This window comes from Colletotrichum siamense (genome assembly GCF_013390195.1).
Source record: "Colletotrichum siamense strain Cg363 chromosome Unknown KSG_Cg363_contig03, whole genome shotgun sequence".
NCBI lineage: Eukaryota > Fungi > Ascomycota > Sordariomycetes > Glomerellales > Glomerellaceae > Colletotrichum > Colletotrichum siamense.
The window spans coordinates 1202390-1224292 of NW_023501016.1; the positions used below are offsets into that span (position 1 = coordinate 1202390).

At 55.6% G+C, this 21903-nt stretch overlaps 6 protein-coding genes across 6 annotated transcripts; 2 read left to right on the forward strand and 4 right to left on the reverse strand.

Moving 5' to 3' along the window:
• Positions 1 to 590: 590 nt before the first annotated feature.
• CGCS363_v004323 (uncharacterized protein) lies at positions 591 to 2222 on the reverse strand (the record flags this gene model as incomplete). The annotated part of the gene is made up of 1 exon (XM_036636172.1): positions 591 to 2222. One exon carries the CDS (start codon positions 2220 to 2222, stop codon positions 591 to 593), a length of 1632 nt encoding a protein of 543 aa, XP_036497465.1.
• Positions 2223 to 4465: 2243 nt separating this feature from the next.
• On the reverse strand, positions 4466 to 6481 carry CGCS363_v004324 (uncharacterized protein; the record flags this gene model as incomplete). The annotated part of the gene is made up of 1 exon (XM_036636173.1): positions 4466 to 6481. One exon carries the CDS (start codon positions 6479 to 6481, stop codon positions 4466 to 4468), a length of 2016 nt encoding a protein of 671 aa, XP_036497464.1.
• Positions 6482 to 12723: 6242 nt separating this feature from the next.
• khs-0 (Kievitone hydratase) lies at positions 12724 to 13888 on the forward strand (the record flags this gene model as incomplete). The annotated part of the gene is made up of 2 exons (XM_036636174.1): positions 12724 to 12828; positions 12920 to 13888. The coding sequence occupies 2 exons, from the start codon at positions 12724 to 12726 to the stop codon at positions 13886 to 13888; spliced, it is 1074 nt and encodes a 357-aa protein (XP_036497243.1).
• Positions 13889 to 14279: 391 nt separating this feature from the next.
• Positions 14280 to 16745, reverse strand: CGCS363_v004326 (Ankyrin repeat domain-containing protein 50; the record flags this gene model as incomplete). Its single annotated transcript, XM_036636175.1, has 1 exon — positions 14280 to 16745. The coding sequence occupies one exon, from the start codon at positions 16743 to 16745 to the stop codon at positions 14280 to 14282; it is 2466 nt and encodes an 821-aa protein (XP_036497463.1).
• A 426-nt stretch (positions 16746 to 17171) lies between these two features.
• CGCS363_v004327 (Pleckstrin-like proteiny domain-containing family A member 8) lies at positions 17172 to 18037 on the reverse strand (the record flags this gene model as incomplete). The annotated part of the gene is made up of 4 exons (XM_036636176.1): positions 17172 to 17466; positions 17531 to 17649; positions 17770 to 17828; positions 17890 to 18037. The coding sequence occupies 4 exons, from the start codon at positions 18035 to 18037 to the stop codon at positions 17172 to 17174; spliced, it is 621 nt and encodes a 206-aa protein (XP_036497605.1).
• A 952-nt stretch (positions 18038 to 18989) lies between these two features.
• DES-0 (Gibberellin cluster GA4 desaturase) lies at positions 18990 to 20131 on the forward strand (the record flags this gene model as incomplete). Its single annotated transcript, XM_036636177.1, has 3 exons — positions 18990 to 19144; positions 19235 to 19432; positions 19594 to 20131. 3 exons carry the CDS (start codon positions 18990 to 18992, stop codon positions 20129 to 20131), a joined length of 891 nt encoding a protein of 296 aa, XP_036497038.1.
• Between the last annotated feature and the right edge of the window lie 1772 nt (positions 20132 to 21903).

Here is a 21903-nt window from a genome sequence, read left to right on the forward strand (position 1 = left end):
ACCAAGGCTCTGGGCCCCGGGGGATGTGTTAGCACATCGGAAAGTGGAGAGTTTGATCGGCCTGTGAGCAACTCGTGAATGGCGCTGACGGCTCGACTTTCTGTTCTTTCCCGTGCAGCCGTGTCGCAGGCGCCAGGTGAGGGCTACCCCTGTGTGTTTTCCCCCGTGAGCCAAGCTCCTTTTTCTCGCCAAACCCAGCTTGTCCCTTCCCCGTGATTCTAATATTGGAAGCAGTGTACGGAGTAGGCTGCTCATCATTGTCGCTCACAGTGAAAATCAGAGATCGTCGCCCACAAGTCCCGGTTGATCATGTTTATGGTGCGGCAAATCAAGTATGGCCGAGACCCATCGTTGCATATGCCATTACGGTTACGAATAAGCTTGAGAGGGCCTAATACGGCAGAGTTTGTATATTTGAATCAAGGGGGTTTTTCTTCCGCGGATAATATAATTCGCTCATTCCCTTCCCTTTTGAGATAGACATTATGAAATAGTATTATACAATCATGAAGAGGTAATTCGTCAAAGTGTGTAAGTGAAATACATAGTACACGTGGTGGGGAAGAGTCTCTTAGACTTCACAACACCACTTAGAAGCTGTAGCAGAGATCCCAAAGAGGCACGCGGGTGTGGTACAACTCTGCACTCCAGCACTTTGTCGCGAACGCTGTGAGATTGAAATAGAAATCGGTCGCAAGCTCGATGCCATTCTTCTCGGCGCAGATGAGCCCGTCCGAGGGGACCTCGGCGCTAGTGGCCGGCGCGCTGGTGAAGTTTCCAGCCGCACCTAGGTTCTGCTCACCGCGCAGCTTGAAGTGGTTGTCGAAGCCTGGCGTAGCAGTCAAACCAGAGCTGAGGTCGACGAGGCCACCGAGCAGCTTGATGGCCAGCTCCACAGTCACATCCGCAGAGGCATCGACCCGCACGTCCGCGGCCTCGGTGATGTTGGCGTAGCTGCTGTACTTGGGCTCCCAACCCGTGGCGCTGGACTTGCTGCTGTCGAGCAGGTCGAGGTGGACGTTGCCGTCGGGCAGGTTGACGCTCAACCCGGCAGTGACACCCACGGCCGCAGAAACATCGAAGTCGAGGCCGACGGCGAAGGCGACACCCGGGCCGAGCTGGACGACTCCTGGAACTGAGACGAGAGAGTAGGCGAGCTCGTCGGGGGCGTACTTGAGCTGGTGGCTGTACGCGGCGGCAACATCGACGGAGAGGCCCACGGCGGAGTCGAAGGTGGTGTCCAGGTCGAAGTACAGCGCCTCGAGCTTGAAACCCCAGAAGTTGTACTTGAGGTAGCCTGAAAAGGTAATGGTGGAGGAGAACCATGCCTCGTCGGCGGTCACGTTGATGTACTGGCCGTCGCTGAAGAGGACGGTGTTATCGGCGAGACCCTCGGAGAAGGAGATAGAGACGCTCGGATCTAGGGTCAGGCGTTTGGAGAGCGTGGCCGCGGGCAGGGAGGAGAAGGACATCTCGCATTGGCCGGCAATGTTAGTCAGCTCCTCCTTGGAGGCGGCGACGGTGATGGAGAGGTCATCCCTGCTCGGCGTGAGGCCCGTGGCCATGAAGAAGCCGCGTTCAAACTCGGCGTCACAGTTGCCCATATGATTCGTGATGAGAATGAAACCCTCTTCAGACTCGGACCAGTCCTTGACCGCCTGATCAAAAGCCTCAGAGCCAGAAAAAGAAACAGTGAGCTCGTTGTCGTCGCAGACGACGCTCTTTACGGCGTCGACCTGCTCCAGAACCACGGCAGGGTTGTTGAGGGCGAGGGTCATGTTGATGGAGCCCTGCTCCTCGGTCTCGGTGGCAGAGTAGTAGAGCGAGATATTTTTGGCCGGGACGATGTTGACGGGGTCCTTTGTGTCGATGCCCGGCGCGATGGTGGGACCGAAGGTGTGCGTGGTGTTTTCGGCGGGCCGGAGAGTCTCGGGCTTCGCGGCGACGGGCTCATAGGCCGGGATGTCTTCGATCACATGGGCGGCTTGGGCAGTGACCTTTCCCGTTGGGACAGGTGTGGCGATGGTCTGGAGGGTGGTGGAGGGGGGAAGAGTAGAGTACACCGGGAAGTTCTCGGGCTCTTGCTCGGGCATCTCGACGACGATGTAAGTGACGCGCACAACACCGTCATCGTGGCAGCTGCATCCCTCCGCATGAGCGGCTACACCGGAGGCCAGGAAGAAGGCGGCCAGCAGGCGGCCGATGATGTTTGAGCGGACCATTGTGAATGAGTGTGGGTATCTAAAGTAAAGAAAATAAAGAGGGTATTGTAATTGTTGCTGAGGGTATCAAGAAAAGAGAGGACGCTCAGAATCTGAGCTGGCTTGGCAGGGGTCAACGAGTGACTGGAGGATCGCGAGATCACCAACGAACAGGTGCTGCTGCTTCTTCAACACCAAGGGCCTTCTACGGGAGAGGCGGCCACTAGGCCTTATATGAGCACTCGCAGGATGCATATCGTCTGTTCTTCCACCCTCCAAGTTCTCACGACCATCCCTCTTTCAGATGATGGACACATGGTAGCTGAGATTGAGCTGCCGCTAAGGGCGCATGGCGCCGGCAATCAGAGCCGCGCATTCTCTCCTCCAAGAGCTCAAAAGGCGTGTGGCTCACATCAATGGACGGCTGAATGGGGATAAGACGCGGCAGGAGATGGCGTGAGGCCCAGTCAGGACCACGAGTTTATCTGGTACCCTTCCTACGAGACCGGGGTCTTCAGGGCAAAGAGGAGGGGAAGAGGAGGTTGGTAGATGACGAATGCAACGTTCCTGCATTAGCTTCTCATGATCTTGGGGTGTCGTGATGGGCGCAAAGTCGACGACAAGACGGATACTGGCCGCGGGCGGGACCTGGTGCCGACTCGGCGGACGATTTGAGATGTGATTCTGACGGGGAATGCCGTTCATCTGCTCAATCGGTAACAATTGGCACCAAAAGGGTCTTTTTGGGCAGAAGACGAGGGGTTCAAGGGCCGACTGTTGGTGATGGAGTTGTGGACGAGTGCGCCGCCGCCGCCGTCAGGTAGGAATCAGGTGGACGAAGAGGGCGACTTACATCTCGAGCTAGACTGCACCAGGGGTCCTTCCCGAAGAAGACGTCGTCAGCGGCCAGGGATGGCATCTTTCATACCTTCACAGCACATCATTGGCCAATGAGTCTAGCATATCGTGGGCTGTAGATTGAATCAATGTGAATCCCGCGCATCCCGCTGTCTTGGGCGTGACGATTGGGGCAGCTCCCATTACCACTTGAGCCAATTAGGGGACACACGGCCGCGATGGAGTGCCGCTTCGCCCCGTGTTCCCTGCAGAAAGCGTGGCTTCGACGTGCTCTTTGGTCCATTCAGACCACGAGGACCCCTCAGCTGTCAGCGATAGCCCCCAATGACGGCGCATTATCGGCGTTGCTGACAGGAGAGGCCCCTGGAGGCAGCATGTGAGTTGAGTGTGTGTGTGTGGTGTCGCAGGGGTTGCTCGGACGCAGGAACACAGGGAGGACCCGCTGGATGTCCATTCAGGGTGTTTAGGCCGCCTCTTATTTCTCTGGAAGAAGAGGATGGCCGATGCTTGGACGGCGGTTTTTGGATGGAGTTTTGCTGGCGTCTTTTGAGTTGTGAAATCTAATTGGTTGTTAGTGAAAAGAAAGAGGGGAAGGGTAACATTTATGGGGAAATATTGGCCACCGAATGTAGCGATTTACCTTCGGCGATAGAGTCCGAATGCCACTCTTTCATTTCCCGCCCTCACCAACACGTGTTGGGAGTCTATCGTTTCTCACAAAGCTTCACGACTCGCCGGTCATGCTCTATCACATCACAGCTCACAGGGGAAGCGAAAGACGACATTGCCGGCTGCCGTACCACATTTCGCTCTGGCGTTCTTCCCAAAAGAACTCATCATCTTCCTAATCCGTCTTTTGAAAAATCAATAGCTTCATTCGGCCTCTTCCGAGACCTCAGTGGCCCGCATAATAAAGCCAAGAAACCGTGGAGCTGGTAATTCCCACCTGACGGTTGATGACGCGAGTCCGAGTGCTTCGCACCCAGATAAATCATTCACAAGGGGCGACGATGGACAGGGAAAAGACGTCTTGGATGCAAAATGCTCCCGACAACCGGTGATGAACTGAGTTGGTTCAATTGCTGAAAATCGGCCACTGGCCTTGACTCGCGTCACTACGTCCTCCATCTTCACCCAAGCGGACGAAGACAGAGACTGCAGGACGCAAGCTGGGAAAATTGTGTACAAATCGTACATAGTATGTACATGAATCTCATTCAAGCCCAATCCTTTCACCTTTTTTTCAGAGAGTGTTCTGCTTTTTGCGGCGCGTCCTTCTCTTCATCTTACAATCCTCCAGGAAGCAAGGTAGGCCTCACCACGGCAGCTAGTGACGCGTAGCCTCTCCCCCGCATCCCTTCTCCTAACACCTCTTCTTCATTCTCGCTCCTCGATGCGAGTACCACTTAACGTCTGGTGACATAGACGGTGTGGATGGTGGTGCGGTTGACGCATCCGGCGCCGCTAGGCTTGCCAGCACCGCCGGTGGGCTTAGGGCCCTTACGAGACTTGGTGCGGTGCTTGCGGGTCCTGGTCTTGGAGGCACCGGCAGAGGACGGGGCCTGGGTGGCGACGGGGTCGGCAGAGGCGGCGGAGGTGGCGGGCGCGTCGGGGATGGTCTCGACGGGCAGGCCGGTGCCGGCGGGGGCAGAGGAGGCAACGGGGTCAGCCGAGACGGTCACGAAGGAAGGCTCGGGGGCGCCGGCGGGCGCGGAGAAGGAAGAGGAGGCGGCAGCCTGGGTCTCAGCGGGGACGGAAGCGACGGGCTCGGAGGAGGGGACGGCCGGGACAGAGGCGGCGGGGGCGCTGGAGCTGGGGAGGGCGGAGCCGGAGATGGTGGAGAAGATGGGCTCGGGGGCGGCGCCGGAGGCGAAGGTGGGGTCAGCGGAACCGGCGGAGGTGGCAACGGCGTCGACGGCCTCGGTGGAGGAGACAGCGGGGGCGGAAGAGGCAACGGGGGCAGCAGTGGAAGCGGCCGCGGAGGAGGCGGGGGCAGCGGAAGCGCTGCCGCCAGAGCCGGAGCCACCGCTCATGCAGGCGAAGGACATCTTGGAGACGGGAGAGCCGGTGACGGGGCCGTCGAGCTTCCAGTCCATGGAGACGTAGGGCCAGCAGATGCGGCCGTCGGACATGGTGACCATGTCACCGGCGACGTAGGTGTCGTCAGCGGAGACGGCCTCACCAACCTTCTTACCGTCGCTGCCGACCATCTGGAACTTGGTGCCGGCGAAGGTGCCCTTGCAGCCCATGGCGTCGAAGTCGCAGATGGGGTTGGAGATCTCCTCCCAGGTGACGAGGGCCTTGGAGCTGTCGAAGGCGGCGGCGTGGGCGTTGGAGCAGTCGTTGGTGCCGGAGGTCATCCAGTTGACCTGCTTGTCACCGTCAGCGGCACCGACCTCGGAGGTGGCCTGGTCGCCGACGAGGGTGTTCTTGTCGGAGAAGAGGGCGATGGCGACGTTGCGGTTGTTGGTGCGGTTCTTGGAGGTGGTGTAGCCGCTGCCCATCCACTCGTTGGCGGTCAGGTCCTTGGCACCGCGGGAAACCCAGGAGAAGATGTAGGAGTCGGCGCCGATGAAGCGGGCCAGGACACTGTAGGAGCCAGACATGCCTCCCATGGCCTCGTTGGCGCCGCCGTTGATGACGTGCTCGTTGGAAACCTTGACACCGTCGCTGGTCATGCCCTGGGTCTTGGTGTTGAGCCAGATCGCACCCTGGTCCTCAGCACAGAGGGACGCGAAGGGGGCCTCGTCGGCGGCCTCGAAGGCGATACCGGTGTTGTGGGAGCAGCCCCAGGAGGAAGAAGCACCGGCGATGTTGGTGAGCTTGCCGGTGGTGTCGACGTAGCGGATGGCATCACCGAAGTGGCCGGTGGCAGAACCCTCGTAGGCGGTGACGACGATGTAAGCAGCGTAGTAACCGGCCTTCTCGGAGAAGACGAGGTCACCGTTCATGTCGGGGGACATCATAGCCTGGCCCTGGTCGACGTCGGGGCCGCCGAGGTAGGTCTTGAAGGTCTCCTTGCCGTTGGTGTAGCGGTAGAGGACGGCAACGGGGTCAGTGACGCCGGAAAGCGCCTCGTTCGTGAGGATGGCGAAACCATCGTTGTGGGCAACGAGACCACCGGCCTCCTTACCACCGGAGATGGTCACCAGGTCGCCGGTGGCGGCGAAGGTGGTCGGGTCGATGGGCTGGACGTGGACACCGGTCTCGGAGGAGTCGAGGTAGGCGAGGTAGGCCGACTTTCCATCGGGGGAGACGGCGAAGGGGGTGCGGCGGTGGTGGGGGTAGCCGGTCCAGTACGCCTCCTTGATGGGGTTGAAGGACTTGCTGAGCGTGACGGAGTCGACGTGCTTCTCGAGGGAAGACGAGGTGAGCTGGCCGACGGCCACGGCCGCGAGACCGAGGATGGAGAGGAAGTGCATGTTGCTGATCGCTTGCAAAAAGCAGGAACTTTCAAAGTCACCCTAGAAAAAAAGAATGGAAATCGGTCGGATGGTTGGTTGACAGTCGGATACTGTCTTCGTGATGTTTCGTTTGGTTTGCTGTGATAGGAACTAAGCCTATTGGAAAGAATGAATGAACGAATATGAAAAAAAGAGTGTCGGTTGGGCAAGGATGGTCAACAATCCCTTGAGGCAGAGAAGAAGAGAGAGAGTCCTATCTGTGAACAGAAGGTGTGGTGTTTCCCTCCATTTAATAAGTCGCCAACGAGTGAAATGGAGCCCATCAACATCCACAAATGTGTGGGCGGACCGCCTCGTCGGACAGTGACAGCGAGCGACAAGGCAAGGCATCGGGGGGGCAAGGCAAAGCCGGGTCCAGGGCCCGTCCGTATTGCTGGCTGCGCAGCCGAGTTGTGCCCCCCTCTCTGTGAATAAAGTGAGTTGTAAGTCAAGATAGCACGATCCTGGGCTGGTCAAATCTCCCTGGCCGTTTCACCACCACAAACGCGGCGGAGGGTGCAATTTCGTCTCTCCCCACCAGCGGCCCGGGGTGGCTTCGAGCTCTCTGCCATCTGGGCTTCTTTGGGCTTGGGGCTTGTCTGCCAGAAACGCCAACCGAGAATGGCTTTAGCACGGAAACCGGGGGTCGGGTCATTGTCAGAACATCAGGTGGTGCTGCGTGCTTGCTGACTTGACATTGACATTGACAAGCGATGGCTGTTGATGTTGGGGATCCCTCATGCTGACTTCATCTCTACTTTGTGTTAAACTCCCGCTGTTTCTATGCGTCGACGGCTGTCTCGTTTCCCTCCGACCAGGTCTGGGCTTCGAGGGGCCCTATTAGAGTACAGAGTAAAGTTCTGTTCCCTGAGTTGCATCAATCGCGGCATTGCACATCGCCCGCGCCATCCCAAGGCCTTAACACCCGATCTTAATTCCTCAACTTCAGACGATAGACCTGGAGGAAAGCAGTGTTAGGGGGCGGCCAGATGCGTTGTCCAGGCTCTTGGGTGTCTCCGTGTGCGCTGTAGCGCCCCCTTCGTGGTCCCTGTTCTTACCAAGAGCTGCAGAGCTTCAGAAAAAGCAGAAAAGAGAGCGCCTCCCGTCCCTCCTTAATTCATGTCAAACGGGTGGAGTGGCGCCGTCGTTTTCCACCAATGGGTCACCCCAGCACTTGGGTCTCGTTTCAAGCCCTGGCCCGACTGTGCTACTGTTCGTGTTGTTAGTGTATGTAGGCTTGCTGTAGCTTCTACGGGTTAAACCGAATGAAGATTGATTACCAGTAGATTCCGAAAATCTGGGGAAAGAGATACTGTAACATCATCAAAGGCCAGCTCATTGAAGATGCTGCTTGCTGTTCATCAGGCGTCGTTGGTAGTACAGCATGTTGTATCCGTTCTCACTGTCCTGTCGTTCAATCCTCTGCTCCTGACGGGAGGAACCATGAGAGGAATCGCCGTAGTAATCACCCTTGTCGCGGCTGTCAGCGCCGCCCGGGGTCGCCTGGGCGGTTGGCTTTACCGAGTCGCATCTTAATTGACGTTCGTTATTGGCGCTATGCACGTTGGGATGATGACTGATTTTCTCGTTTAGCTACGAAATGGATTCTGGAGGAGCCCATCGCAAATCGAAATGATGATTCGAGATTGACCGTGACCCGATTCCGCGGATGCTACGGATATGCCTCAACGAACGCCATTGAACACGGTGATGTTCTCAGAGGATTCCGCTGCGCCCTCTTGATGTCTGTCTTGAGAGAATGACAGCTGCATGCATCGTGTCACAACACGACACTACCCAAGACAGACGCGCACTCTTCTGTCTCTCTCAAACTCCTAAGCGCCGCCTCTGATGCTTTTTCCAGCACTCTCCATATATCACCAACACGCCTCCGACGCAACCCCGGATTCCTGACATCACAATCCACACACAAGACAAGACGCCAAAAACTTCCCGAACCGTTCTCTGTGATTCCATGGGTCATCCTGCAGATAGCCGCTGCGCTCGTTCTCTCAGCTAACCGCACTACGGAGCAATTCGCCTTGCAAATCATCCCCAATCAAAAGAAACCCATCAGCCCAGGTTCCAATCTACACAATCTAATTGGCATCAGCATTCTCGCGCTCCCAACAATCAAAAATCCCCGAAAATCTAGACCGTCACGTCGACCCCGTCCCTCTTGTCAGCTCCCAGTGCAATGATCCTCTTCTTCCTGACGGGACCCCTGCATCATATCCATCCAACGACAGGACGAACCTGCAGGCAGGGATCTGAGAGAAGCCCATCCCGCCCCTGGCGCTAATCCCGAATCATTTTAAAAATTTCCCGCCAAGCGACTCCAGTCTCTCCACCATCAACAAAGTTGTAACGTCTCCGTGGCCACTCCCACGGCTCCTTTTCCGTCGCAGGGCTTGGCGCGATGAGGAGCGTGCATCGTGAGCCTTTGTTCCTCCATGGAACGTCATTGTTCGTTACGTCGCATTCTCCCGGTCGATCAACCACTTTCGTCTTGGTGTGCAGTTGCATTTTGGGTTATTCCATGATCGGCCGGCCGGTGATGATTATCGCAAGGAGCACTCGTCCTCCACGGCCTTCCGAACTTCATGCTTTCTGGGAGATGCCGGATTACCCAGTGGTTCGGCTTCCTTCTGCCGATATGGCGGGGGGCTTTTCCAGACCCGGACGCCATCAGCAACCCGTTGGTAATCTCACCGCTGCTCCCGGTATCCCAACTATGCAATCTTAGGAAACATATTAGAGTTTCTCCGCAGGCCTCATTTGCCCTCGACAGCAGATGCTGTATCAGTCAGAAAATGTCAGCAAACAACTCGACCTGCTCTTCGAGGCGAGAGGAGGAAAGTCGCTCCGTAGACTTGCGTAGGCCCCCCGTCGGTTTCGTGTTTGTTGCTTCTTTAACCGAGACGGGTGGAAACGTCAGCCCGGCTAAGAGCAACTCCAGGCGAGCCACTGAACATCTCCCACCCCACGGTCCAGCCCGACCTCTGTAGGCAACCGAAGTATAGAAGATATTCCCGCGAATCAACGGATCAATTCCATGTATGGGCCTCATAGTGGATGATTAGGTCCTCAACTTCGTCGGTCAGTTGTTGCTTGAATCAGTCGACGATGCCACAACCCACCGCGAGAGATTGCTTCACAAGCTGCCCGCTAAGCTACGAAAGCTCTCGATTCACTCATAGAGACAGTCCTTGGCTTCGATCTTCGGGATGTTCCCGTAGTTCCGCACATCAACTGAGTTGGGTGTAAGCGAGACAACGGGTTCCCCGCTCCCCCCTTATTACTGCGTCCGTCCTTCAAGCTGCAACACGGCCTATCCTGGTCCCGCCATCTTGGATATCAGTCACGGTTTCAGCGAGAAAGGGCCGTCTTAGCTAATATTCGTATAGCTACAAGGTGAAGCCCGGCTAATTTGCAACTTTTGACTACATGGAAACGCAGCGGAATCTTAGCATGATGAGGTTTGGAAGAATATCCGATTCGCTGACGGTGCTGCAAATGATCGCCCATGAAGCCGTTTGACTTGGTTTCTAGTCAACTTCATAGGCTGTTGTATTTCCCCTTCAATCCAAGTCTAGAATGCAATGCGTGTAACGCCATCAGTTGTGAGAAGTGTCAGCCAAGAACTTGCACGCCACCGGACATTCTGGTAGCTCTTGTGATCCAGAATCGTAAGCGACCTTTCTTCTAGTCAGATGACGGGGCATCAACCCCGGTCACCGGGCTCCCACCAGTCTGATAGCCTTATGGATGCCCCGCGTATCCTCGAGTCAGTGAATCTAGAAAATCATCACATCGCAATGATGAGAGTGGCGCTTCCAAAAGTCCCGCAATCTTAATCCGCATCGCCTGTTCTAGATTTCTGCTTCTACAAACTCCCATGTCAGTGCGCTGATTTCTACTCCGGCTGAACGGCAAAGTCTTTAGTTGCGTGTTGTAAATGGAATTTAGTATCCACGTATGGTAGCGCTTGTCGTCCTGTGACGACATACGCAACGAGGAACTGAGACAGCGGTGAGAAGAGCTTGATAGAAGTCAGCATGCTGATGGTTGAGCTCTCAAGGTAGAAGACAGCGGTGAGAGGGGCATAATAGCAATAATTCCATTAATCAAGATGGTGGCCTTGATTTGCTTTTGTTTTTTGCTGAAATGCATGCACGGAGCTTTTGAACATCGTGTGTGATTATGGTCACATTGAGTTTTTCATACGACGCAATAGCTCTGTAGCTGACTTTTTAAGTGCAGAACACACTGTGTTCATTGTGAGCTCGAGGAAAACAATAGAAGAGGATAGCATTACTGTTGACTGCAGCCCTGCCTGGTGACGCTTTTGCATTTGAACTGTCATTAAAGGATTCGACCTCAACAGAATAGAACATAAACACAGACCAAGAATATTTCATGGTAAGATTCCAAGTGACTGACAACCCATAGAATCTCTCTACCATTAAACATGACCCAACTAGCTCATTCCTCGGTTCACAGCTCTGCATACCATCCATTCTTGCGCAGTTTCCACCTCGTCCTCCTCCTTTTCCCCTACCAATTTCTCTCGTGGCACATATATAGATGAGGCGGTGTAGATATATGCCACTTCTTAAGCCTTGCCCATGACGGTGGAGAATCGGTCTCACTCAGAACGATTTGAGGTTCTTATGTGGACGAGGTTCCTCCACTTGAGATCGTATTATTGATCTCCTCGTACCGTGATGGACGAACGATTTTTTTCTTTGAGCAATGACGGAGAAATTGCCGATCTATAGGAGTAGCGGTCTGCTTAGCAATCTGCTGACGTTCCTACTATGCCTGAGGCTCTGAACTGAACAAAACTGAGACGAAAGATTTTCAGGAATGTCCTAGACAGGATATATAAGGGATCCTTGACTCTTGAAGAAACACAGTAACAAGCAAACACTTGTGGGTGACAGATTAGTCCAGGATAGTTGGCATTGACTGGGCGTGCTTTTCTCGACTGGTCTCGAGCACGCCGCTTAGCTTGCGAGCTTTGAAGCATTCTCTCCACAGAGTTGGTAGCGAAATTGACAGCGATAATGAAAACTCAGCGGCGTGTGTACATTCACTTGACAGACCTGTTCCAACGTGAGGCTCAGAATGCTAAAGTCTGATCGATCAGAGCTTAACAATTCCAAGTCCATGCCAGCGTGATGTTGTGCCAAAAGGACGGGACAAAGCCAGCAGGGCCAATGGGAGAAGGAGGGACCACCAGATTCAATGGGGGTTTGAGAGTAATCCCTATTGCCTAGAAACTCGCAGTTGGCACCGAACAGTATCTACGCTTGGATTCTTCAAGGGCCAGCACTTGGACGTCAAACGTCAAAGGCTTCTCGGTCTCTGAAGAAAGAAACCCATATCCGTGTGTTGCGTCGTTTTACATCAACAATATCTGCAAGATCATGGGGTCCCAAATGCCAGCTTATGAATCGTGTTGCGCCCTCCCAAGTACACTACTTTCTTCGAAGGTAGGAAAAAAAGAAATACAACCTGAAGGTGAGAACGGAGATTGCCTAGGTGGTAGTAGATGATGCCAGCACAGTCGATCGTGCGACCACCACTCTCTTATACCTAATTAAGATACACTTCACACCCGCGCATCCCGCGGCGCCGCTCCGGCACCCACCCTGAAATCAGGAATCGCCGGCCGGGGTGGGGCACCCGGATTTCGGCGCATATATGTAAGCCGTACGAGGAAACGGGATACGGAGACCACAAGCAGTCATCGCCAACATCACGGACTCAGACAGACCTTGCCCAGCTGAAAATTGTCCTGCCGTAGCCTGAAGTGTGGAGAGGCAAGCCCACTCACGCTTGCGTGGACAAGGCCGGAGATTGTGATACTACGGGATGAACCCCTTCTCTGTCGGCACAATGCGTCCAGAATTCCCACTGAGAGATGGAGAATGAATTATCACGCAGAGAACCTGCGTGAAGGACTTTTGCTGGACGATCGAAGGCCCGTAAGTTGAGCCTACGCACTCGGCGGGCTAACATCACCACCGAGATAGGGCCGCATCTCAGGCGCGAAAAGACATGGCCGGCTTTGGGGATATGCGGTTCTCTTTCCCGTGGCAGAACAGAAAGTATCTAAGAAGAGAAGACGGTCCTTAGTGGTGCTCAACAAGAACGCCGAATAACACCACAACCAGTCAAAGCCCAGAACATCTCATACCAAACTGTCAGCCGCAATGCAATCCTCTCTCCTCAAGCTTGCGATTCTTCTCGCGCAGCCCCTCGCCGGGACCGCAGCGACCTTTCGCCCTGAACGGGATGGCCTCCTGCATGAAGGATTGGTACGTAAACCAACTCACTCTCTATTCCTGCTCCCGTATCTGAGAAACCCCACATACACACTCGATAACCAAACTGACATACACTCGCCAGCACAACATACCCACCTTCAGTCCCGCCGTCTCACAAACAATCAACCAGACAGACAACCTCCCCTCCCGCGGCTCCTTCTGGTCCTCCTCCTTCATCCACGCCTCCAACAACCACTCCTACCTCGTCCTCTCCCACCTCCTCCCCAGCATCGCAATCTACCGCGCCTCTGTCCTCGACATCACCGACCCGGCCCACTACGCGCAGTACCAAGTCATCACCAGGCCCGTCTCCCCCTTCTCCCCGTCCGGCGTGTTCAACGCCTCCTTCCCCGACTACGGCTTCGGCTCGACCAGCACCACCGACGGCGTCTCCAAACTGCGCACCTGGAGCGCCAGGCCCGACGACGGGGTGGAATTCGACCTCACCTTCTCCACCTCCGCGCCCATCCTCCTCAACGGCGGCCTCGGCTTCTTCGAGTCCCGCAACAAAACCGTCTACGAGTGGAACATGCCCGCGGGCGTCACGCGCGGCTGGATCGCCGTCAACGGGGCCCGGCTCGCCGTCGACCCGGCGCGCTCGCTGACCTGGTACGACCGGCAATGGGGCGGCGCGCCCCCAGGTTGGTCGTGGTTCGAGCTCCACCTCGAGAACCCCGACCAAGACTCCTACGACGTGCCCATGTCCGTGTGGGTGTGGGAAGAAGCTGGCGCCGCGGCCGGGCTAGCGACGATCAGAGACGGACGTGATGTGCAGAAGGTTGTGCCCGTGACGTCGCTGGTGCCGTCGAACAGGACGTACACCTCGCACTCGTCGGGGGCCGTGTACCCCCTTGACTGGACGCTTGAGCTGGGCGACGCGACGAGGCTATGCATTTCCAGCGTGAGGCCGGACCAGGAGATGGTTGCCGAGGGCGGGCTGTTGCCGACGTATGAGGGATATGTTACCGTCTCTGGTGTGTATCAGGGAAACCAAACCGTCGAGGGGTATGGACTCGTTGAGTTGGAGATTGTCACTTCCGACGTGCTGTAAACGATGAGGGCATGATGCTGTATGGTGAATAGCTGCCCGAGAAGGCCTGTTTCTCAATCGGCTCAAATTGTACACAGGAGCATGTGCTATGTGAAGACATGTTTTTCAAGTCTATACGTGTAGTTGTACTCTCAACCTGTCGACGATTAATACATATCATCCACCTCACTTTCATTAGCCAGCAATGATACTAGCACAGTAAACCAAATTCAAACACATGAAGATCAGAGTATCAAGCGGTGGACTATACACTGAAACCATCATCTTACATTTCTCCGTTTACATAAACTAGATTGCTTGGCCTTGACGCCTACTCCATGACAGGCCACACCTGCGAAGCAATTACACCGTTTGGATATTCGAATATACCCCCACATCTGATCCCCTATTCCTATCGATTTCTGATTGGAACGAGAGGCACCGCCTGAGGATACGTGCTCAGCAATTCCGAGCGCCTCTGAGTCCAGTTGGACTCGATAGTCCTCAAATCCATGTACAGAAATGGGGCCTTGGGTACTCTCAGACCCATCTTGTATCCGGCCTGGCACAGACATTCAATGGTATAATTACTCTGGCCCGTCGCGCAAGCCCAATCAAGCGTGGTCGGCAAGTCGTCGGTGGGACCTTGACGAAAGCGGCTCGGGTCTCGGGCTGCGTGAAGCTGGGGCATCCTCGGAAGCAACATGTCCACGAGTCTCTTCTTGCGCTCAGTCATCCTTCTCTGCAGCTCCGGGAGCAAATGCCGGGCCTTCATATGAGGCGAGGGCTTAGAGCTGTGAAAGGCATACTTTGGGTTCAGCTCATAGTTCGGAAGAGCGCACATTGGCAACTGATTTTCATCATCCCAGCGACGGATGGCGTCCCCCAGGCCGTAGATGTCCTCTTCTTCCTGATCAACGCGTCTCACCATCGTCTTCCAGGCAGTGTCGAGGCTGTCGTGGAACGGTTCTTGCAAGGCATCTCGCTGATGCCTATTGTAAACGCCACCGAGGACCACGTCAAGGGGCGAGAGGCATTCGGCCTTGGTCTCAGTTTTGGCGCCAAATTCAAGGAGAATCTTGATGGCTATCTCATCAAGCCAGAATGCTGCGTGGTGAAGCGGGGTGAAGCCTTCGAAGTCAGCCTCGTCGGGGTCAGCCCCGTGTGTGAGCAGCCACCGGAGCAGCTCGTGGCGGTAGAAGTTCAGGTCCCCAACGCGGTGATCGAAGCGGTGGCTCAGGAGGGCGATGAGGGGACTGACGCAAAAAGGCTCAATCAAACTGTTAATCTGTTCCTTGATGTCACATGCGTTCCACATTGCTTCCGGTATAGACGGGTCGTCAACGAGGGGCTGCATGAAAAAGAGCTGAAGCGGCGTATATTTTGCTATGACTCTTGTGCGGCTTTTGTGCGGTATCATGTACCAGAACTCTCGGTCTATCTTGCCAATACGATGGGAGTTGTGTGTGATTTTGTGTCGGTTGGCAACCCAGTGCTCACGCTGAAGAGCCATCTGGCCATGGCGGGTGAAGAGATATTCAATGGCGCCCCTGATGGCTTCGCTGATCTTGGCCTTGTCCCCTATCACGGGGTTCTTGTGCAGGCTTTCTGGAAGGAAGAGGTCGTGAAGTGGCGATGCCTGGAAGTATTCGCCTGTCAATTCGTCCTTGTAGTCCTCGATGTTGTGATTTGTGCCCATGGCATTGGCACCGTTGTCGAGGAGAATCTTGATGTGAGCAAGATTAAGCTGCCGGCAAGCGAGGTTTAATGCCGTCTGAGGAATCGTGCCCGCTAAAATTTGGCTGACAGAGTCACCAATATCAATCAGCGTGTTGCGCTCGGGGCCGCCGCCAGTGATCTCATTGACATCGATTCCCGTGTTGATTAGTTCCTGCACAGCTGATCCACAGTTCTTTTGGCTCAGACAGACGGCGTGTAACGCGTTGAGACCGACTCTGCGAGGTGTCTGTACGGAAGCACCGACCTGTAGAAGCTTGCGAATCATTTGCGCAGAGACGGCATGATGGATGACGGGAATGTTCGGACCGTGGGAGGCTTGGCCTCCATGATCTAATTGCGCCCCAGACTGCATTAGGGTGTCTACTAAATCGACGTGATCCTGGGCAACGGCATGAGCGAACATTCTTGTGTTGGGGTCGGCAATGTACCGGTCCTGGGATTGAGGTGTGACTTTTTCAAGTATCAACCGGAAAATTTCTACTGCGTTTTTGGGTGCCAGCAAAGCCAAATGAAGAGGTGACCTGACGCAAAAACGGTTGACGCTCATCGCATTACGGAGTTGCGTGGTGAAGCTTTCGACCAGAGGAGCAACTTGCCACCTCTGTTCCAACCCCTCGAGGTCTCTGACATTAGCGCCGGCATCGAGGAGTAGGTGGACGCTCTGCAAGTGGCCCATGTATGTCGCGGCCATGACGGGGGACAATGCAGCGTGACCGAAACCTGTTGGAGTGTAGTTTGGATCCGCACCCGGCTGCTTCAAAGCGTTACTCAGTAACGTCGCATATCCTCTCGAGGCAGCGAAGTGGATGGCCAGCGGATTCTCGCTGGCAGCATCCCATCTGAGAGCGATGGATAGAATTTTCTCGCGAAAGTACCGGGAAACTGTGCTAGCCCGGAGCATGGACAGAGTAGGACATTCCTGCAGGCAGACTGTTACTTGCCTCACCGCATGATCGATGTTTTGCTCGGAATCGTCCTCGGCCAGAGAGCCGTTCGCTTCATCTTGAGCCAACTGATTTTGAAACGAATCGCTCATGATTATAATTCCTAGTTCTTCGGCGATGCGCAGAAAAAGTTCAGGAGGTAATCTGACTTGGAAATCGCCCATCGCGCCATTGAGGCCCTGGACCCTTGTCATGATGTTGTGTGACATTGTGTGGGTTGGTCAAGTGCGTTCTAGTTGGTTTTGGAGAATCGAGTCTGAATTTCTTTTGCCATTAATGCTGTTACCCGACTGGAAGATTGGGTCGAGGGGGGAAAGAGAGAGAGCTTATATGTTTAGCTGTTCTTAAGTACCATTCAGCATGCTTGGAGATTTCAAAGAGCAATTGTGTAATGACAAGCGCATTGTGTTGGTCGATGTTTGATCAAAGAACGCCTTGTCCGAGTTTCGACGGCGTGATTCATTTCTAGACTGCGTGAACTGGCTCGTAGCTGACGATGTACTTGCACCGCAGCGGAGACCGACATGTTGTTTCTTACATCATATCGCGATTGATATCCTTATTTTGTTTTCATTGTTTCCTTTCTCTTTATGTTCATATCAAAGAGTTACATGTATTTTTTACCACTTGGCGTCCTTGCTGGCGAGGAAGCCCTTGAGGATGCCGACAATCTTCTCGAGGGCGGCGAGGTAGACGCGAAGCTGGGAGGCGACCTTGTCCTGGTCGTCACCAAGCTTGGCGTAGAAGTCCTTGCGGTAGGGGCAGGCGCTCATGGCGGCGCTGAAGATGGGCTTGACGAGGAAGCTGTGGTGGGGCTTGAGGGTTGTGCTGTAGGCGTTGCGGAAGGACTCAGAGAGCTCCTCGGACTCCTTGGCGACGTTCTGGCTGAGGGCGATGCAGGTGAACTCGAGGCCACTGCAAACAATGCCGTTAGCTTCTGTCTTTCTTCTCTGGCCAGGAATTGCGTAGGGAGTCTTACCGAGTCAACCAGAGGAGACCCTCGGTGGCGACGTGCTTCTTGGTGGCCAGCTCGTTCTTGACAAGCTCCTGGAGGTTGGCGGACTCGCCGGGAGCGGCGAGCTGACGGTCACGGATCTTCTGTACGTCGGAAACGAATCAGCCATTGTTTGCGTGGACTCGGAGGTATTGTCGGCTGTGGAGAGACTCGGAGGCAGGGAGACGACAGGGAGAGCGTCGTCAAAGAGGGGTGTTCCGTACCTTGATGTTGCCGCCCATGTCGCTCTTAACGGGGCCGAAAGCGACACCACCGAGGGCATCTGTGGAACAGCTCGTCAGAAAAAGGAAGCATTGAGCACGCGAAGTGATTGTTGGGCTTACCGAAGATGGTGGTCAGAGACTCGGCGGCATCGAGGAACTCGGAGGTAGCAATGGCATTCTCCTTGTCGGCGTCGACAGGGACGTCGACAAAGGACTTCTTGAAGGTGTCGAGGTAGGTGCCTCCGGGGGGGATCTGAGCAGTGGCCATTGTGTCTGTTTGATTGTTTGGATCTTGTTTGTTGGAAAGAAGGAAGAAAGGAAGAAAGAAGCAAGACTGAAGGGAGAGAGAGTGGAGGGAAGTTGTTGAGGTCAATGGAATCGGGAAAGTTCAAGCTGTCCCTTGAAACTGCACCGGCACCGGGAATCGAGGGGCGGTCAAGCAAGCCTGCGGAAGCCACGCACCACCACAACCAGCAGCAGCTCACCTCATAGCGGGGAGCGGGGACCTCAGACACCCTGGACGATGGAGGTGCTGCCATGTCCAGGGCCTGGCGACCCCACTGGAGCAATGCAGCAATGCCACTGGACTGGCATCCGGTGTCTGTCTGGCAAGGTGTCTGGCTGGCTGGTATTGCTGGGTGGACGGTGGACAGTGGGTGGACTCGCCTGGACTGCACTGGGCCGCTGGGGCCATTGGAGAAGGGCGCTAGCGATCGAACTGCAGCTGCTGCAGTGGGGCGAGGGGGCCAATAGTCGCTGTCCAGCGTCCCTGATACACCGTACAGTGCCAGCTAGATTACCCCTCATTCCTGCTCATCTGCGTAAGAGCCCGTCCCAGGGAAACAAACCACTGTGCATGGACGCATACGGCACGGTGCAGCGCGGGGTCGCGGAAAAAGGAGACTGCGGAGCTCCGGCCAGTCGGGCGGCTTCCCTCTGCCGTGCCGCCGGCCCAGATCAGGGTCTCCCCTCGCAGTCTCCAGTCCCGATCATGAACTCACCATCGTGTTCCTGAGATTCCCCTTGTGTGGCTTCGTCTGATTTACCATTCGTCTCTGAGAAGCTCGCGGGTCCTCGCTGCGAACGAAACTACGAACAATTGAACTCTGTTTACACTGCGGGACGAACCGCCACAGCTCCCACTTCGCTACCACCTCACTTCACAGGTCAACAGCACTGACTTTCGACACTTGATAAACGCAGTTATCTCATCATTCACCATGGCGGTGGGGTCGACGCTCTCATCTGTGCCAGACACGGCGCAGATTAAATCCACAGAAACCGGGGGACGGGCACCGCGAAACATCGTCACCAGCATCAACTACTACGACGACCCTGGCGACGGATCCTCTCCGCCCCCAGTCGTCGTTGGGGGGTAAGACGCTTTTCGTCGTCTCCCAGAACTCTCTCAGTGGCCTCATGCATACACGTGTGTGCGTACAGATAACTCATCTCTCGTCACCAGCCAGAAAGTCACAAATGAGCGGAAAATGATCCCTCATACCATGACCGTCACCGACGTCACCGGCAACGAGGACACCTTCACCCTCGACTCCCACGGCTTCCAGTACCTCCGCCACGCAAGTGTCGAGACGGACTTTACAGACGAGGAGCGCATCAAGAACGTCTACTACCCCGAGGCCGAGAAGCTCTACAAGGAAATGTAAGTCCATATTTTTCTGCGTTTTCCCCTGTGAACCCTTCCTTCTAAGTGGACGGAACGGTGGGAGCGGTGTAAGGAACACCGGTGGGCCGCAATCAAGTCGCAATCAAGAGAAGATACCCCCATGCTCACCAGGGTGGTTCCTCGTCCGAACCATGCAGCACGGGTGCCAGCAGAGTCGTCATCTTCAACCACCAGATCCGCCGCGGGCCGGCCAACTGGCACTCCCTCGGCGAGCGCAACACGGAGCAGCGCGGGCCGCTGCACAAGGCCCACGTCGACCAGTCCTACGACGGCGCCCTCATGATGGCCCGCCACCACCTCGGCGCCGAGGCCGACGAGCTGCTCGCGCCCGGCCGCCACCGCTTCCAGATCATCAACCTCTGGCGGCCCATCAATCCCGTCCGCAAAGACCCGCTGGCCGTCGCCGACGGCAACTCGGTCGCCGAGGCGGACCTCGTCGCGGGCGCCATCATCTACCCCCGCCACCGCGCCGAGACGTGGACCATCAAGGCGAACCCGGCGCACCGGTGGTACTACAAGGACCAGCAGCGGCCCGACGAGCCGCTGCTCATCAAGTGTTTTGACTCGGATACGTCGGTGGTCAGGCGGGCGGCGCATTGTGCTTTTCGGGACCCGGAGATGGACGGTGAGGAGCACCGGCAGAGCATCGACATACGGGCGCTGGTGTTTCACTGAAGTGTGCGTGTTGACTGGCTTACATGAATATGGAAATGGAGTGAACAGAGAGCGACTTAGACCTGTCTTACTTTTTTTTACCGTTGAAGCAAACGGATGACAACGGTATTTCCTGTGAGACGCTGGCGGAAAGGAGGCGTCCACGTGGGAAAGAATACACGATTTCTAGACACCCCTGTTTGACCAGCACGTGGAATGAGCTACAACGGCTGTGATCGATCTGCCCGCGATGATGTTCAACTAGGGTGTTTGCGCTAACCGGGCAGGTCTCAGACCTCGCGTTCCCCAGGTTCAGAGATTTTGACTCTGCGTCGGAAGCTACGAGTGCCCGCCTGAGATGGCCGGAGCTTGGCGAGAGCCTCATTCTAATGAAGCTGTGATGCACCGCACCCTAGGCTACCTTGAAGCAAAATTCTAGCAATCGAGACGTATCCTGTGACGGACGTGATCAAGCGACCTGATTTCTTGCTGATAAATCCCCATCGTCCAATACATTGCTCTTTGCGACAACGACAACATCATCTGCCGAGTTGAAGCCAGCACCCCCATCCGAGCGTGCATGGATAGCCTCCCCAAAGTTGAGCCGCTGCTGGATAAGCTTGTATTTCGGCAAATTTTGCCTCGTTACAAAATAGAGCTTTGCCATCCAGAGTGCCGGTGACTTCACAAGCCAGGATGGCAAGGGCAATGGTGTCGCCGAGGCCAGTTCGTTTGGTGATGTGACGTCAGAGAGCCTCGTCAACCGAGTTCGGAGAGGCTCCGTCGTGTTACCTCTCATTCAGGCAATTGAGATGGCACCATCGCTTGCCATGCTGTGCGATGACTAGGACAAGCCGGTACTCGGCACCTGCACATTGTTCTTGCCTTCTTTCTTTTCTTGGGAAATGCTTGGAAGGACCGGTGGAAGCTGCACATGTCGGTAAGGTACCTTCTCACAGCAGCAGCTGGCCCTTCCTGGCCTGCCTTGGGGAGAGGAGGTTGGCTCCTGCCACAGCTCAGCTCAGCTCAGCTCGGGTCACTGCCTTATCGATACGTCGTGTTGCCCCGCTTATTCTGTCTCATCAGCCAACCGCTGTCTGCCGTTGACAAATGACGTCAAGACGAAAATAGAGCAGCAGCCCACCTGCCTTCCAACTCTGCCACCAGTGACGGCGTTGCTCTGACCAATTCCAATTTGGGTTCGGCTGCTCTTCCCTGCCACCGGCGCATCGAGCGCGGGGCTCTTGTCTTTTTACGTTAATTTTGTTTGACAGCTGTTCCGATATGTTGTTTTTCTCTTCGGTTCAGTGCGAATGCGGCAGGTCCAATGACTTTGGGCTAATGTCTGGCTGAAGCTAGAGTGCCACGAACAACTGGAGCACGCGAGCCCTTGCTGGGCTGAGGAACGCTGCAAATGCACGACGAAAAGCCCCGCCGCTGCTGTCACCCGTCACACTCACCCCTCCTTCAGCTGCGAACTGCAAACTGCGAGCTGCAGAGTCTGCGCTGTGCTGTCCCAATTCCTCTTGGAGCCCGAGTCTATTCTCTCAGCAAAGTGCCCAGCCACCAATTGCCATCGCCAATGGCCCTGGAAGAGGCGCAAGACGCGCGGCTTCGCATCCCGTCGGGGCAATCCGTACCACCCCTCGGGATCCTGCCCTACCGCACTCTGCCCTTTTGCCCTCCCATTCTTGGCCCGATGGAGGGTGAGCTTCCAGGTTTGTGGCCCAGGTGGGAGCCTCTTGGTTGGCGGTGTTCCTGAGCACAGCGTGGCATCGAGGCAAGGGGCCAAG